Below are 14,309 nucleotides of genomic sequence, written 5' to 3' on the forward strand. Positions count from 1 at the left end.
CCCCATTGGTCGGAGGGACGCCCTGCCCGCCGGTGATTGGTGGGCGGTGCGGCGCGCGCAGAGCGGCGCGTGGGGTCAGCGGCCCGTCCCCCGGTCCCGGCGGCAGCGGCGCCCCGGCCATGGCGGCGCAGCCCCCGCCGTGGCCGCGGAAGCGGAGCGGCCCGGCGCTGTGCGGGGCGGGCTGGGCCGGGGCCGCCCCTCCGGCCGCGCGGGGCCGCGGCGGGGCGGTGGAGAACGGCTTCCCGCCCCACAAGCGCCCCAAGAGCGCGGGGCTCGGCGAGGGACCGGGAGATCCCTTCGGGGACAGCGACGACTTCACGGCGGACGACCTGGAGGAGATCGACATCCTGGCCTCGCAGGCGCTCTCGCAGGAGCCCGTCGCGCCGCGGGCCGCGCCCCCCGCACACGCGTGGGGCGGCGGAGGCGAGCGGGCGGCGGGGCTGCCCCGCGGCGGAGCGCCCGCTGCGGCGGGGACGTGGAAAGGTCGGTGTAGCGAGGCAGCGGGGACCGGCGGTGGCTCCCGCCGCGGCGGGGCTGCGTGCTGACAGCCCGGCCCGGGGCGGGTGTCGCTGTCACCGGGGCTCCGGAACCCGCCCCGCTCGGGAGGTGTGTTTGTTATCCCTCCGGGAATTGCTCTGGTTATCCCGCCTGGCTCGCAGAGCTTCGCGGTGGTTTGCCGGTGTTGGAAGAGCCCGCTCGGATTCGGAGGGATAACCCCCAAAGAGTCCCGTAAATAACCCCCAAAGAGTCCCATAAGTAACCCCCAAAGAGTCCCGTAAATAACCCCCAAAGAGTCCCGTAAATAACCCCCAAAAAGTCCCATAAATAACCCCCAAAGAGTCCCATAATAACCCCAGGAAGCATTAAAATAACAGCACCAGGAAGCTCTAACACTGGCCCGTAATGTTGATTCTGTATGCTAAATGTGTTAAATAAATCAAAACGAGTTTCATAAATTTCTAATATGCTTTAAGTGGTGTCACGCATGTTGGCTAGCAGGCTGTTACTGTCACTTGTAAATGCATAATACATCTTATTATCAGTTGATTTTCAAATTTACTTTGACAAAGCATACAGGATACAGGGGTTTGCTCATAGTTAAAGTACAGAGGGCTTATAACCTCTGTTTTAGCAATGCTGACATTTGTAATCCCTCCAGGTCGGAAAGTTTTCTGTTAACCTTTATTTACACAATGTATTAAATTATCTTGGAGGAAATACGTGCACTTACTGTGGCTCATCTTGCTGTTTTAAGATATTACAATAGAAATGTTTGAATGGAGAGTTTTCTTCTCTGTTTTAAGGATTGACGCACAAGCTCTAAAAAAGTGATTGTGGAGATCAGATGTGTGTAATTTACCCGTTTGTAGTGACAGGGTAAATATTAAGATATTCAGATACATGTAATGGCAAATAACAAAATCTTGATGTTATTGGTGATGTACATACATCATCTGTGCTTCAGAACAGATCTTGTGGTTTTTCCTGCAACAGAAAAAGGTGGAACAGAAGACAGTCTGATGAGAGATGCGTTCCAGTTTGAAGTGCTGCAAGCACAGCATGAAGAAATTAAACAGAAGGTTAGTGATACCTTCCCCGCCCCTCTAAATACCGATTTTTTGGATAGGGCTAACTGAAAGGTGGATAAGTTCAGTTCCAAGTATTTCCTTCTTTTACTTGTTTCCTATCAAATCCATTCTCCTCTCTCCTGTCAGCTCGTCAGCAAGAGTGAGTTTGTGCAACTTAAAGATTTGAGAAAGTGACTTTTAAGTTGTGTTTTGTTATTTTACATTCTGATGATCCCTTACAGAAAGATACTATGGGGAAGAAATAGATGCAGAACAATAAGAAGGTACAAATGCCTGTACCAAGTCCATCTCTTCTGTGGCAGACAGCTAAGGAAGAATACAGGACCCGAGCAAGTTTATGATAATATTTTACCAGAGTAGTCTTTTAGCCTCTGGTAAAATTTCATGTAGGTACTTCCTGATCCAGAAATACTATACGTGCATTTAATATTTTATAGTGTGTTTTTTTAAAATGCTTGTGTATTTGGTTTTGGATACCTTTTAGTGTGAAGGCGTCCACAGATTAACAACGCATTGTGTCAGGAAGCTGCTGCTTTGATTTTATTTTGAACTTTGCACGTAATGATGATTTTCAGTGGCTGGGTCTTGGCTGTTACGAGAGGCAGTAAAGGAATCATGTGCACAGCACTCACACCTCGACAGAGCTTTGCTTCTTTTGTTTTCTCACAGTTGTGCTTTTTCCCAGATGGGAGGATCCAACCTGATTTACCTTTTGTCACCCTTCTGTTCTCTGAATCTTCTCCAGTTCAATTGTACCCTTTACTGGGGAAGCTCCTACGTATACACCGTGTTCAACATGGTGGTAAAGCATAATTTTACATAGTGGTACAGAGGTGTCTTTCTGCTTTTTTCTCCCTGTTTTTCTGAATAACTCATTCTATTACCTCTCAAAAGTCCTGTCTCTGGGGATGGTTGCTCAGAGAGTATTTGCGAAGACACTGAATAAATTATTGATATGTGACTATAATACTTTTCAAAGAGACAACATGATCGCAGAGAAAGGGAAAGAGAAGAATGGTCCCTGACAGACACCGGGACGGGATATGAAGATGTGTCTTTGCTGTCACTTTATAATTCTGTTAGAGAAAACAGATGAGCCTGATATAATCAGAAAAATATTAGAAGCAATATTGCAGAATTTCTGAACGAGGTTACAGAAGCATTTTTCTCCCTACAAAGTATAAATATACCTAATTTTCAACCACATCATGATATGAATACATACTTCTGGTTATATACATCCCCTATGGAATTTATCTGTTTGCAGCTGAAAGAAATGCAGGATGAAATTCTTATTAAAAATGGAGAAATAAAAATTCTGCGTGACTCACTGCGGCAGATGGAGTGTGCTGTGGAGGAACAGAAAAGATCATACGTGCTGCTGGAACAGGAAAAAGCTCAGACCCTCAGTGAGAAAGAAAAAGAGTTCTCCAAAAAGGTTTGTAACTCTGTCACAGTTACCTGTGCATCATGTGCAGAAGCTGAATTTATGACTTAATGATGTCATGGTCCATCTTGTCAAAGAAAGAACATTTGCGTGAAATTTCCTAACTATATACGCTTTCATTTTCTTATCCAGAAGAAAGTGTAAGCACTTTCTGAGGCTTTTATTCTGCCAAAATAAGGGAGTAAAGTTCAACTGTCTTTACAAGTCACAGGCTTCTTGCCTGAAGTCTTGGCATTTGGTTCTAAGAGAGTATTAATTGGACTGGCATACATAAAAATGGAGATCTTATGTAGAGCTCACAGTAAGCAGGTGGTAACCTTGAAATCTTATGGTAGTTCTAGTCGTTCTGCAGTTACAACATCACTGAACTATTCAGTAACAGTGAAACTGTCCTTGTAATTCCTCTTTCAGTTACTGTCATTACAGACAGAGTTGCAGTTCAAAGATGCAGAAATGAATGAATTAAGAACGCGACTCCAGAACTGTGAAAGAAATAAACAAGTTGCTCAGACGGTTTTAACGCCAAGGTATGAGTTTGCCAGAATGAATTTGTGTTCCCTTTTTCAATATGCCTGCTTAAACTACTGAAGAGGTTTTCTTTCTCCATATAACTCTTAGCTCTGTTTTCTTGAAGAATTACAACCAAAAAAGGTCTGTTGACCTCTATGGAATTTGCTCAAAAAGAGCCTTCCTTGTATCTGTGACAGAAATGCAAAGAGTTTATGGTGAAGTATCTTTAAAACATCAGTATTACATAAGCTATTAAATAGATCATTGTTTATTGTTTAATAAAATGACAAAAGAAATACTGATTCATCTAAGTGTTCGATTTTTATTTTAGTCCTAAGAAGAATTTTGCAATACAAGTGAAATCAGAAGGATGTTCTCCACAGCCTGGAAAAAGATCTTTTCCTACAAAGGAATCCTTCAATGCGGAGATGTCCACAAGACCATCGTGTTCTTCAGGAAATTTGATTGCCCCAACTACTTCGATCAAAGAAGGTAAACCCCTATACAACAAGGCACGTTTTTAGCTGCATACGTACATTCTGCCTTCGAGAAGGGTTTTTGTACCACGTGGCTGAACAGTTTCAGTAAGTTCACTGTAGAGAAAAACAAGTATTTGTTTTATTTTGTTTTTGCTGAAAGTTCACTTTGTTTTATACCAATCGGCATTAAACAGCTATGACAGAAATTTGCATCCATCTCATTTTAATTCACCCCTTGGTGATGCCTGTCTGCCAGGTGCCCAGATGTCAACGATGAAGTGGCTGTTGGCCACAATGAAAAACTTCGGTTTATGATGTGATGAACTAAAATATCCAAATTGTTATCTGCCTTTCTCATTGAAGAAAGAAGAACAGGAAATAATTTGCTTATGTCTTGAATCACTTCGCTAGTCAGCTGGCGCATTTTTTGTATTCCTGTGGCTTTGGCTATAAAGCTGACCTTTTTTGGGATTTATTTTAGATGGTACATATTTAGCTATATTGAAATTAAAAACTGAAGCAGTTTACCCATTTCCTCTTTTATGTGTAGGGCAGGAATACTCACAAAATTTGGTCTTGAAATCCATGGAGTAAAGCTTAGGAACTGAATATATGCGTGTATTTGGAGATTGCAATAATATGAAACAAAAACGGTGGGTTTTTTATAGCAGCTGGGTGCCATGTTTCCATAGGAAATAATAAATGGGAGAAATTTGGATATCATGAACTAATCCTTACAGGAAGAGTCATGAAATGCCGGAGATGTTACTGTCCGTTACGGTATTAAATGTGAAACTACATGGGCAGTATGAACTCCATCAAAAAGAAAAACACAGTAGCCTTAAAGCATTAGTATTGGTATTTTTTCAGCCCCCTGACTGTTATAGTAAGAACACTCAAGATGCCTATTTGTTTGAAAAACACATTTAATTATTTGTATTCTGAACCCTGCAAGGCTTTTGTCTTTGGTTTGGGTAGTAATTGTGACATATATAGCTGATTGAAAGCTTATGAATCGCTCAATTTTTAAAAATTTCTTTTAATGTTGATTTTTAACTAACGTAGTCATGTAAATCTCTGCTTAAGGTACAGGGTTTTTTTTTAAGAAAAGTTGAGAGCAATAGCACTGAACAATCTATAGGACATCTGACAATAACGGTGACATTTTATTCACTTCTCTTATTTTGCAGAGCAAATTGCACTTGCATCACAGCTATTAACTATTGTTTAACATATCTGAGTTAAACAAGACAAACGTTTTTTCCTGGTCTACCGTCTGTTTAATTCCTGCGTAACAGCTGTGCTAACCGAACGTGTGTAAAGCACAGGGACCGAGATAGGAGCAACGTAGTTCTCATAGACTCATAGTCACTGTTTGTTTTAGACAGTAAGAAAACCCATCCTGAAGTTTTATCCGTGAAGCCTGAAGCAATGGGAAAAAACGGTTCCTGCAAGTCTGTACATAAGCGAAACGCACAAGGTAACTTAATTCTGTTACTAGAGAAATAGTGAGCCTTTTGAGGAGCCGGCCAGCTGCCTTTTCCAAGCAGCGTCATGCTGAGGAGGCTGCTACACACAGTCCCCTGCGCAGAACAGTCATGTTCAGCCACTCGCTTTTTGCTTTGAATATTGTGATTTTTGCAGTAAAACATTTCAGATGGTATTATTATCTTGTATCCTAACAACATTCTTACATTGTCATTCTATTGAAGGAGAAAGTTTGCCTGAGTTTTGCTTTGGGGAAGGGTATGGATCAAGAGGCATCTTATTACAAGTATTACAAGTATTAATTTGCTATGCTTTTTATTGTAAACAGATGTAAAAAACAGGACAAATTTACTTTTTTTTAATGAGGGTGAAAACAACAGAGCAACATTTACAACAGCCAACACTGGGAAGTCTTCAGGGTACTATTTTATTTCCAGTTCTGAACTGAATTGTATCACATAATTCTAATGTTTGGACTGGAGTAGGGAGGGCAAGTCATCAGGACGGTTGGGATATATGATCATTTGGCTCAAGATACTCTGCTAACAGCAGATCGTAATTAAAATATCTCCGAATTTAATCTGGTTAATATTTAAGTCGTGTCTTAAATTCATGTTTCTGAAAATAATTTCTAGAGAATGATTCTCTACAAGAATTCTCTCTTGTAGAGCATGAAGATTTGTAATGAAAAAAAATATTTTGAGGTCGAGAGCGCTATAAATAAGGCCGATCTTTTGAAATATTATTTTATGTTGGTGGTGGTGTTGGAGTTGATGGTAAAGCTACTCCAAAGACAACTATTTATCCTTCCAGGTTCTATCTTGCTGAACGCCCTGATGAAGCAGCCCCTTGTCCCCGGGTCGTTACTGGGGCTCTGCCATCTTCTCAGCAGCAGCTCTGAGCCTCTACCCGGAGCTGTATCGCAGCCTAACTACTTGAATACGTAAGTTTTACTTCTTTTGTTAAACTGTATCTGACGTGGTCTTAGTATAGTGGCATTCCCTATGCTACAAAATGCTTATTCATGTAGGATAGCTCCTTCCTTGTGTTAAATGCTGTTATGCTCAGGCCGTTTAATGCAAAACTTGGAACATCATTCTGCGTATTTGATTAGTATCTATGATAATCAAAGATTAATAAACAACGGAACAACACTAAGAGCTAAACTAGGTTACTTATGTATTAGGGGAAGGCACAGAAACATGTTTGTAAAACCTGGGAGTGATTGTTAGCAGCTTCTGTTGTTACTCACTTAAGGACATAAAACTTTGATTGCAATGAGGGAAGTAGATACATAATCCTGAGTTAAGTGGGAAGAAAATGTTGAAATATGATCAAAAGAACAGTCAACATTATGTCTTCAAAGGCTAAACTATGTTCAATTTGTAATGTACCATTTATGTGCAATTTTCCAAGTTACATTTATAGTGACCTGCAAAGCATTTTAAGTATGAATATTGGATATAAATTATAATTGGTATTCACTTCAAAGAATTAGACTGTACCTCCTGAAATACCTCTGCTTTTCTGATGGTGTTTTATTAGTAATTCTTGTGGGTTCATTTCAAGGCTCATATCTCATTGTCCTTGTTATTTATGGAAGCAGAGGTAGTGTGTTCGGCCTTTGTAGCTGCAGGTTGACTAGTTAACAGCTGAAGTCTCATCTCTGGCCAAGAAAATAATTTTTTGTTGTTTTTGTAGTCCTTTAAAGGCTCCTACATATTACAGATCAGTGAGATACACATATTCCTTCTTCCAGAAGCCACCAAATAACATCAGGGGAAGATAAGAAAAGATATTAAAAGATATCAAAAGCATGAAACCAAGAAGCCAATGTTTGAAATGTAGTGTCAGACAATGGCTTGCAGTGAGCTGCTGAGTGACTCAGCTGTCAGCTCCGACTACTTTCACAAGGCCTAGTAAAGCTTGGAAGTTGCTCTTCCATGCGGGTATCAAGGAGTAGGATTTTATTTTTGCAATTCACATTTTATTTTGGGAACAGAATCTCTTATTACTCTAGACTTTTGATTATTTGATTCAGAATATGGATCACTCAAATTTCAGCCATGTTCTCTGCCTTTTCTTTTGAAGTATTTCCCTGCTTTTCATTTTATTTGGATAGGAAGCCCACACAACTAGCCAGCAGCAGGACAACTCAGGAAGAAATTGCTCCTCTTGTATCCCTGCAAGAAGCTCAAAAACTTGCAATAACAGGCTTGAACTTGATTGCCATGGATGAAGGATTACCCGAAGGAAGCCCAGCGGAAAGCCGGAGGGAGTTCCTGCACCTCACACACTGCAAGATCCGAGGCGCCGTGCACCTCTTGCCCTTGGTAGAACACCATATCAGTGCTTACTGCCAAGCGGTACAGTCGGCGGACAAGTCAGTAAATGGTTCGTCTGGAAACCATTCGGCTGTTTCTTCCAGAACCAACACAAATATGGTGTCGAGTAAGGATGACTTCAGGTTGTCTCTTGAAGAAACTACTGTTATATCTCTGGGTATTCTTTATTATTTGGCATTTTATAGCTGGGATGTTGTCCATACGTTGCTGTCTCCCGACGTGGAAGAAAGTTCTGTTGGGGATGAACAGGTTTCAAAGATGGACAAAGATGTGTTGTGTGACAATCAGTGTGGTAACCAAGAAGATACCGGGATGCAGGGAGGGCTGCCTGTAGCTCCACAGGATGCTCCCAATCACAATCAAGCTCAACATTCTTTGTTTAAAAAGCTGCTCCAGGTTTTAGCTTTTTCTGCTGCAAGAGGTTCCCAGACTGACAGTATACTGAACCAAAGCCTAAAAGTTTTGGTGAAATTAGCTGAAAACTCAACAATGGACTTGCTAATAAAGTAAGTCATTAATAGCTTTTGAATTATTTGAGAGTCTGTTGTTTAGCAATTTTCATTCTCTGTTGAAACTAATTTGTGCAGATGACAGTAGAAGTTTTGACATGTGTGGGACAATATTGCATTTCTCGGGTCACTTTTGAGAAGCAGTTGAAGATCTTTCTACTGCCTCTGCTGCTAATGAATGTGATAATTACCCTGTCAGTGACCAGATCTGTGTGTGATGTTCATATGAAGCAGATGCTGTTGCCTCATTGTGTAGCTGTCACTTGAAAGTGAGAAAACTTCTTAAGGTGATATGCAGTTGATCCGAATATCTGTAACATTCATTTTGGGTTTTTTTGTGGTTGCTGGGAGATGCATAAGGAACAAGAGCACAGGATTTCATTGTGGTAGGTAAAATGCCACTCAAAAGTGAGACGTTTCACCTGCTAACAGTCTAATACACACAACCATAGTATGAATTGCAGACCAACTGCCAAATGTAACAGAATGTGTTTTCCAGTATACTTTTTGACACGTAAGTTGAGATCAGGTATGTCCTGAATGCCTAAAAAAAGGCACAAATTACAACGATGTGTGCAAGAAATAGTGTCTTTTCAACTTGTCAGCACATTTCCCATTTCTAACTCAGATTTTTCTTTTGAAGTTTTCAGCACTTACTGAGTAGCCAGGTTCTGCTCCATTGTCTGTGTCCAGAGACCCCTTCACCTGCTGTCCTTCTGACCGTGAGACTCTTGTCTGCTCTTGCTCAACACCACACCTTGCTTGCTCAGCTTTGCTCTCATTCAGGTAAAAGACTGTGTAACACAGACAGCTGTTATCAGCCGAATGTTAGTTATCATGACTAAAAGTAATGCAAACAGGCCTTGCTCCAAGGTGGTAAAACCCCCAAAGGCAAAAAGCCTGCTATGCTACCCGAAAACCTGTTTCCTAGTGCAGTGATTATGTTATTGTTTGAAGAGTATTTTTGTCTTCTGGTATCTGTTCTGCATGACAAATAGTCTTCATGCAGTTCCTTATGAACGAAGTAGAACAGTATTACCACAAACACATATATAATGTTTAGGGATAGTGGTGTCTCCAGTTTAAGACGTCTCAAGTAAAGCAAGAACCTGAGCCTGTATTTTCTAAAATTAATTTTTGTCATAAGCAATTGACTAGTTGGGAAAGTAACAAGTTACCTGTTTTTCAGACACCTGCCTTCTTCTTGCACTGTACACGTATATTACATCAAGACCAGATAAATCCGCATCTGAAATGCTCTGGCTTCAGCTGGAACAAGAGGTAACCACAGCTGTTTGTTCACATGCTTTTTCCTGTTATTTCCAGTTGGGGGAGCAGGAGGAACAAGACAATGCACAAATTGTCCGAAAACAAAGTTCTTTCCCCAGCTGAAATAGAAACTGAAAGTATTTGCTTTCCAGTAAGGGACTACATTTATTTATTTATTTATTATAAGAGTAGCTGCTTGGAACTGCATCAGTAACTATTCTTGAAGAGAACATCAATCATAGTAGTCATAGTTAAGTCACTGAAAAAGCAAAAGATCCTAAGATGGCTGTAAATATTCAACCCTGATCTTTATTTTGCTTTTAGATCGATAGAGGATTAAAAGGAAGCAAGATCTATGATTAATTTTGTATTAATTATTTCTGAACTGTATCTTAAGAGTTACTACATATAAAAGGCAGTCTGTAGCAACTCAGGATTGTATGCATTGTATTCCATGGATATGCTAGCTTGCTGTATAATAATCATTAATATATACAGGAAGAATAGCTTTTGAATTTAATTTGTATTGTTTGTACTGACAGTGGTGACTTGTTCGAGGTTCTACCATTTGCTGCACTTGTGCTCTCATTTCAAAGAATTTTGAGCCATTTTCAATATCCCCCCCTACCTACATTGTTATATTAAGTGTAAACATACTATTTGTATGCAGGGAATTAAGGCCCACTGTGCCTCACCAGCCTTTCTCATCAGAAAGCTGAAAAGGTTTCCATGCAAGGCAAATTCTATGTCTGCAAAATTTTACAGGGAAAAAACATTAGACGATTTTTTTTCAGTAATCAAAAAAACGCTTGAAACTAGTAATGAAATATCATTTCTACTTCATTTGCAGCTTAATTGCTCGCTGATTCTGCAGAACCCTAGTGCTCATTCTAATGCAATCTCGTGTTTTTGTAACAGACGGTCAGACTCCTGAGGAGGTGCCTGTGGTGCTCTGGCCCGGCGGCGGCATTCACTGGGACAGGCTGCCAGTGTAACCTCGAGGTACGTCACGGCGTCACTGCAGGGGCTGCTTAACCTACTGAGAACCTAAAGGCACGCCTAACAAAGCTGAGGTAGCTTTTGGCCCTTTTCTTAGAAGTGTACTGTACTTTAAAGGATGCCACCTTCTAGGAAGCTTGCTTTTGCTTGCTATAAAATATTTAAAACTTGGAAGTTTGAAGAGATTAATCAGTGAAGTTCTGCTGCTATAACTTAGTGTACTGAGGCACTTTTTTTCATCTTGCAGGTGGTTAAGGCGCTAGTTATAATGTTACATAGACAGTGGATGAAGATCAGAAGATCTGAGAACAGTTTGTGTGCATATAAGGAACAAATTATTCAGTTTTTACGGGATGCTGTTTTACTCTTACACAGCCTATCTCAGAAAGATAAACTGTTTCATGAACACTGTTTGGAAGTTCTTCATCACTATGACCAAGCCATACCAGGCATAAGAGCCATTCTCAAAAAGACTCAAAAATTGAGCGCCTGCGAAGGTAAAATGAGTCAGATGATAATGCTGGCTTTTTTCCCCATGCTGTAGAGATAGAGATGCCATTACTGTCCCTTTCCTCATTGAACAAGCACTATGTACCAAACACCATGAATGTTTGTTGCTCAGACCTTTGAAGCCAGTCAATAGTCTGGTGCTTCTCAATATTAATTATACCAAACCACTACTATTCTTTAATAGTTCTATTTTTTTCTTCTCTCCATAGAAATATCTCCCTACTATCTGATCAAACAAAATCCTATACTCCATCTCTGTTTCGTAGAACAATCTGCACTATACATTACCTTACTTAAAAGCAAAACAAAACCCATTATTCCAAGTCTCCAACTAGCATTACACCTTTTCTCTGCATTTTTTTTTCCTGCATCCTTAACATCTTTTTCTTCCCCTTCCCTCTTCTATCCCCAACCTTGCTTTGCACACTTCTGGTGTCCGTTTCCCAGAGAGAGCTAATCATGTGAAATTACCTCTGCTCCTTGTACCGTGAGGCTGTTTCTTTGCTCACTCATGGCATTATTTACATGCACACTGTAGATCTGATGCGAACATTGTGCTCTTTTGTCAGCATGTGGTTTGCTACAAGATACCAGGCAAGGCATCTGGTGTTATTCAGAACCGGAGCAATAAATCCTTTGTTGTTGGTGTCCATATTGCATCAGCAAGGCAGGTCCTGCAAGCATGTCACTGCAAATTACAGTGACTTTTTGAGAGATGCTAAACAGTGTGGTGTGTATTTGTTCTACTCAGATGGCTTGGAGTGTCCTGAGCTTTCCTAGACCTTTGCCTAACACCTTGTCTAGTTCTGCTTGGGAATGGACCAAGCCAGTGGAACAGCTTGTGATTCTGGGGACGGTGGTGCACGTGTGTGCCTGCAAACCTGTAGTAACTGTTCAGGTTCTTCCCTTAAAATACAAATTACTATGCTTTTGTCCTAGTGGCTTTTTAACATTAGTTAACAGAAAGGAGGTTTTAAACTTAATAAATAGTCAGAACTAGTTGTAAAATAACAAATGTACCCTTTACTGTTTTCTCACTAATAGTTAAATTTAATTGACTGTCCAAGATAAACTCCCTCCCTTAATACCTAAAAAGGCATTAAAGTGGGGGAGACGTTTGTATGACAAAACACCTATCTAAAGACCTGTTTGCATTGAACTTGAAAAAGGATATTTGCTGTATAGTCAGCTATAGTCAGCATGTTTAAAATTGCAGAGAGATACCAGCTATAATTATGCAATATCAAGTAGAAAAATTATTCTCTGAAACATGATTTTTTTGTTGTTGCAGAGCTGATTTTGGATGAATTGTATCCTCCTGAGCCAGAAGCAGAAGACCAAGGAATGGACTCCAGCTAGCTAAACCTAGCAAAGATCTCTGTCCTTCCTCATCTAATAATCACTGCCAGTATAAATCTGAAATTTAAATAATCTATTTTATTAAGTGATAACCTAAAAGTTGCACTAGAGCACAGCATAACTAAAACATGTTTCTTTGTTCTGATTACTTAAGTGCCACTTAAGTGTAACTGAAAGTAAAGAAATTCTGATGTTAAAATTATACTGCAATGTACCGTTTTGCTGTGCAAAACTATTCAATGGCTTATGACTAGGTCTGTTTATGAATTTCATCAGTTATGAAATCGCTGTGAATGGAACGCAAATTTTACTATTGTGTTCTCCATTTTACTGTCACTACAGCTGATTTTATGATGCTGAATGTGTTGAGATGTTTGGAGTCACTTGAGTTCACATGAAAGTCTTTTGAACGAATTTGTTTCTTTTGCACCTGTAACACTGTCTTGCTTGACTTCCACAATTTTCCTATTGATATTAGTAAACAGTTCATTGTGATTTTAAAAACCTTTCTAGAAATAACTCAGAGTTGGCATTTCAGTTCTGAGAGAGAAATTCAAATCCCTGTAATGATCACCTGAGTTCACTCATTTTTCTCAACGCATTGAATCTGCTGAAAGTGTTAACTATTGAGAGATCCAAGCAAAAAATACTGGAAATTATTTTTTTAAAATCTTACCTTAGAGGAGTAAGACGGTAACACTGAGGAGAGCATTTTGTCTTCATAGGTGAAATAAGGATATTTAAATGTGTGCAGAGTGACCATTTTTTGGTTGTCGTATCTGGAAAGGCAAGGCAGTGAAGATGAATGAGCATCTCATTCCTAGGATGGAGCACTGATGACTGGAAGAACTGTGCTACACCCTTTCAACCATATGTGGTTATCAGCTGTCATACTCAGCTGCAGGTATCAGCTGAACTTTAGACCCTGAAAAGGGAAGTGTGAGCACTACTAAAATGAGCCCACAGGTTTGTGTTTCTAAATAACTGGAAAGCTTTTTCCATTTTTTGATAGATACTTGATTCAGAACAAGCCTGGCTCCAGAGAGCAGCAGCAGAGACAGTACCAGAGTGGGAAGGAGGCCCTTGGAAAACTGGGAAACAGCCAGTTCTCTGGTCATAACCCCAAGAGACTGTGTCTTGCCTGGTGTGCCTGGGCAAAGAGCCCCACTCCAGTGTGTTGGACAAGCTCTTGGCGTTCACTTTTGAAGAGAACTTTCCAAGAAACAGTTACACAGGAATCACCGGTGTCATAATCCAGCATCTCCCTGGGGCCAAAGCTTCACTCCTTCCTCCCACAACTCAGCCCAGGGATCAACCTTCTGTTCCTCTTGCAGCAGCACCTGGCAGAGCCTGGGCATTTCCATAAAACACCAGCTGCCAAACACTCCGCTCAGTAGCGCCTTTCAAGTTGTAGCAGCTGGAGAACTGCCCTTTTCCTGCTTAAATGCAACAAGGAAGGACACACACCAAACAGCAAAACCTTCCAAGTCCATGTACGCCTGCATGGTAACTACCCTCGAAACACCTACTACCCGGCCACTGGACAAGACATGCTACAGGAGTCTCAACATCACAAAACCATTTGACTTACCCACTTAACAAAACACACACACAAACACAACAGAAACCCAACAGTGCACTACCTGATCTTTAAGATAGTCACTATGTCCCAAAATGCAATGAGCTGACATCACTTTTCAAGTGATCTGTGCTGTTCTCACCACTTCATTTCTCCAAACAAACGTATGAGTTTATAAAGATAAGATGCATTTAGACTCTTTCTTTGGGTGAACAGAACAAGTGAA

The 14,309-nt window shown here is 40.7% G+C and overlaps 1 protein-coding gene across 1 annotated transcript; it reads left to right on the forward strand.

Annotated features, from left to right (window-relative positions):
• The first annotated feature begins 36 nt into the window (after positions 1-36).
• On the forward strand, positions 37-13,023 carry ATRIP (ATR interacting protein). The gene is made up of 13 exons (XM_065074502.1): positions 37-483; positions 1,495-1,580; positions 2,857-3,027; positions 3,448-3,563; positions 3,878-4,038; positions 5,410-5,505; positions 6,327-6,456; positions 7,636-8,364; positions 9,011-9,153; positions 9,557-9,648; positions 10,555-10,638; positions 10,883-11,132; positions 12,437-13,023. Exons 1-13 carry the CDS (start codon positions 120-122, stop codon positions 12,502-12,504), a joined length of 2,490 nt encoding a protein of 829 aa, XP_064930574.1. The 5' UTR covers positions 37-119; the 3' UTR covers positions 12,505-13,023.
• Positions 13,024-14,309: the final 1,286 nt, after the last annotated feature.

Source organism: Columba livia, chromosome 10, assembly GCF_036013475.1.
Source record: "Columba livia isolate bColLiv1 breed racing homer chromosome 10, bColLiv1.pat.W.v2, whole genome shotgun sequence".
NCBI classification, from domain to species: Eukaryota; Metazoa; Chordata; class Aves; order Columbiformes; family Columbidae; genus Columba; species Columba livia.

Excerpts from the sequence above, each read along its gene's own strand:
- ATRIP (XM_065074502.1), top strand. The coding sequence starts at position 120 with ATGGCGGCGCAGCCCCCGCCGTGGCCGCGGAAGCGGAGCGGCCCGGCG. Across the intron at positions 8,365-9,010 it reads ACAATGGACTTGCTAATAAA|TTTTCAGCACTTACTGAGTA; the intron begins GTAAGTCATTAA and ends TTTCTTTTGAAG. Across the intron at positions 9,649-10,554 it reads GGCTTCAGCTGGAACAAGAG|ACGGTCAGACTCCTGAGGAG; the intron begins GTAACCACAGCT and ends TTTTTGTAACAG.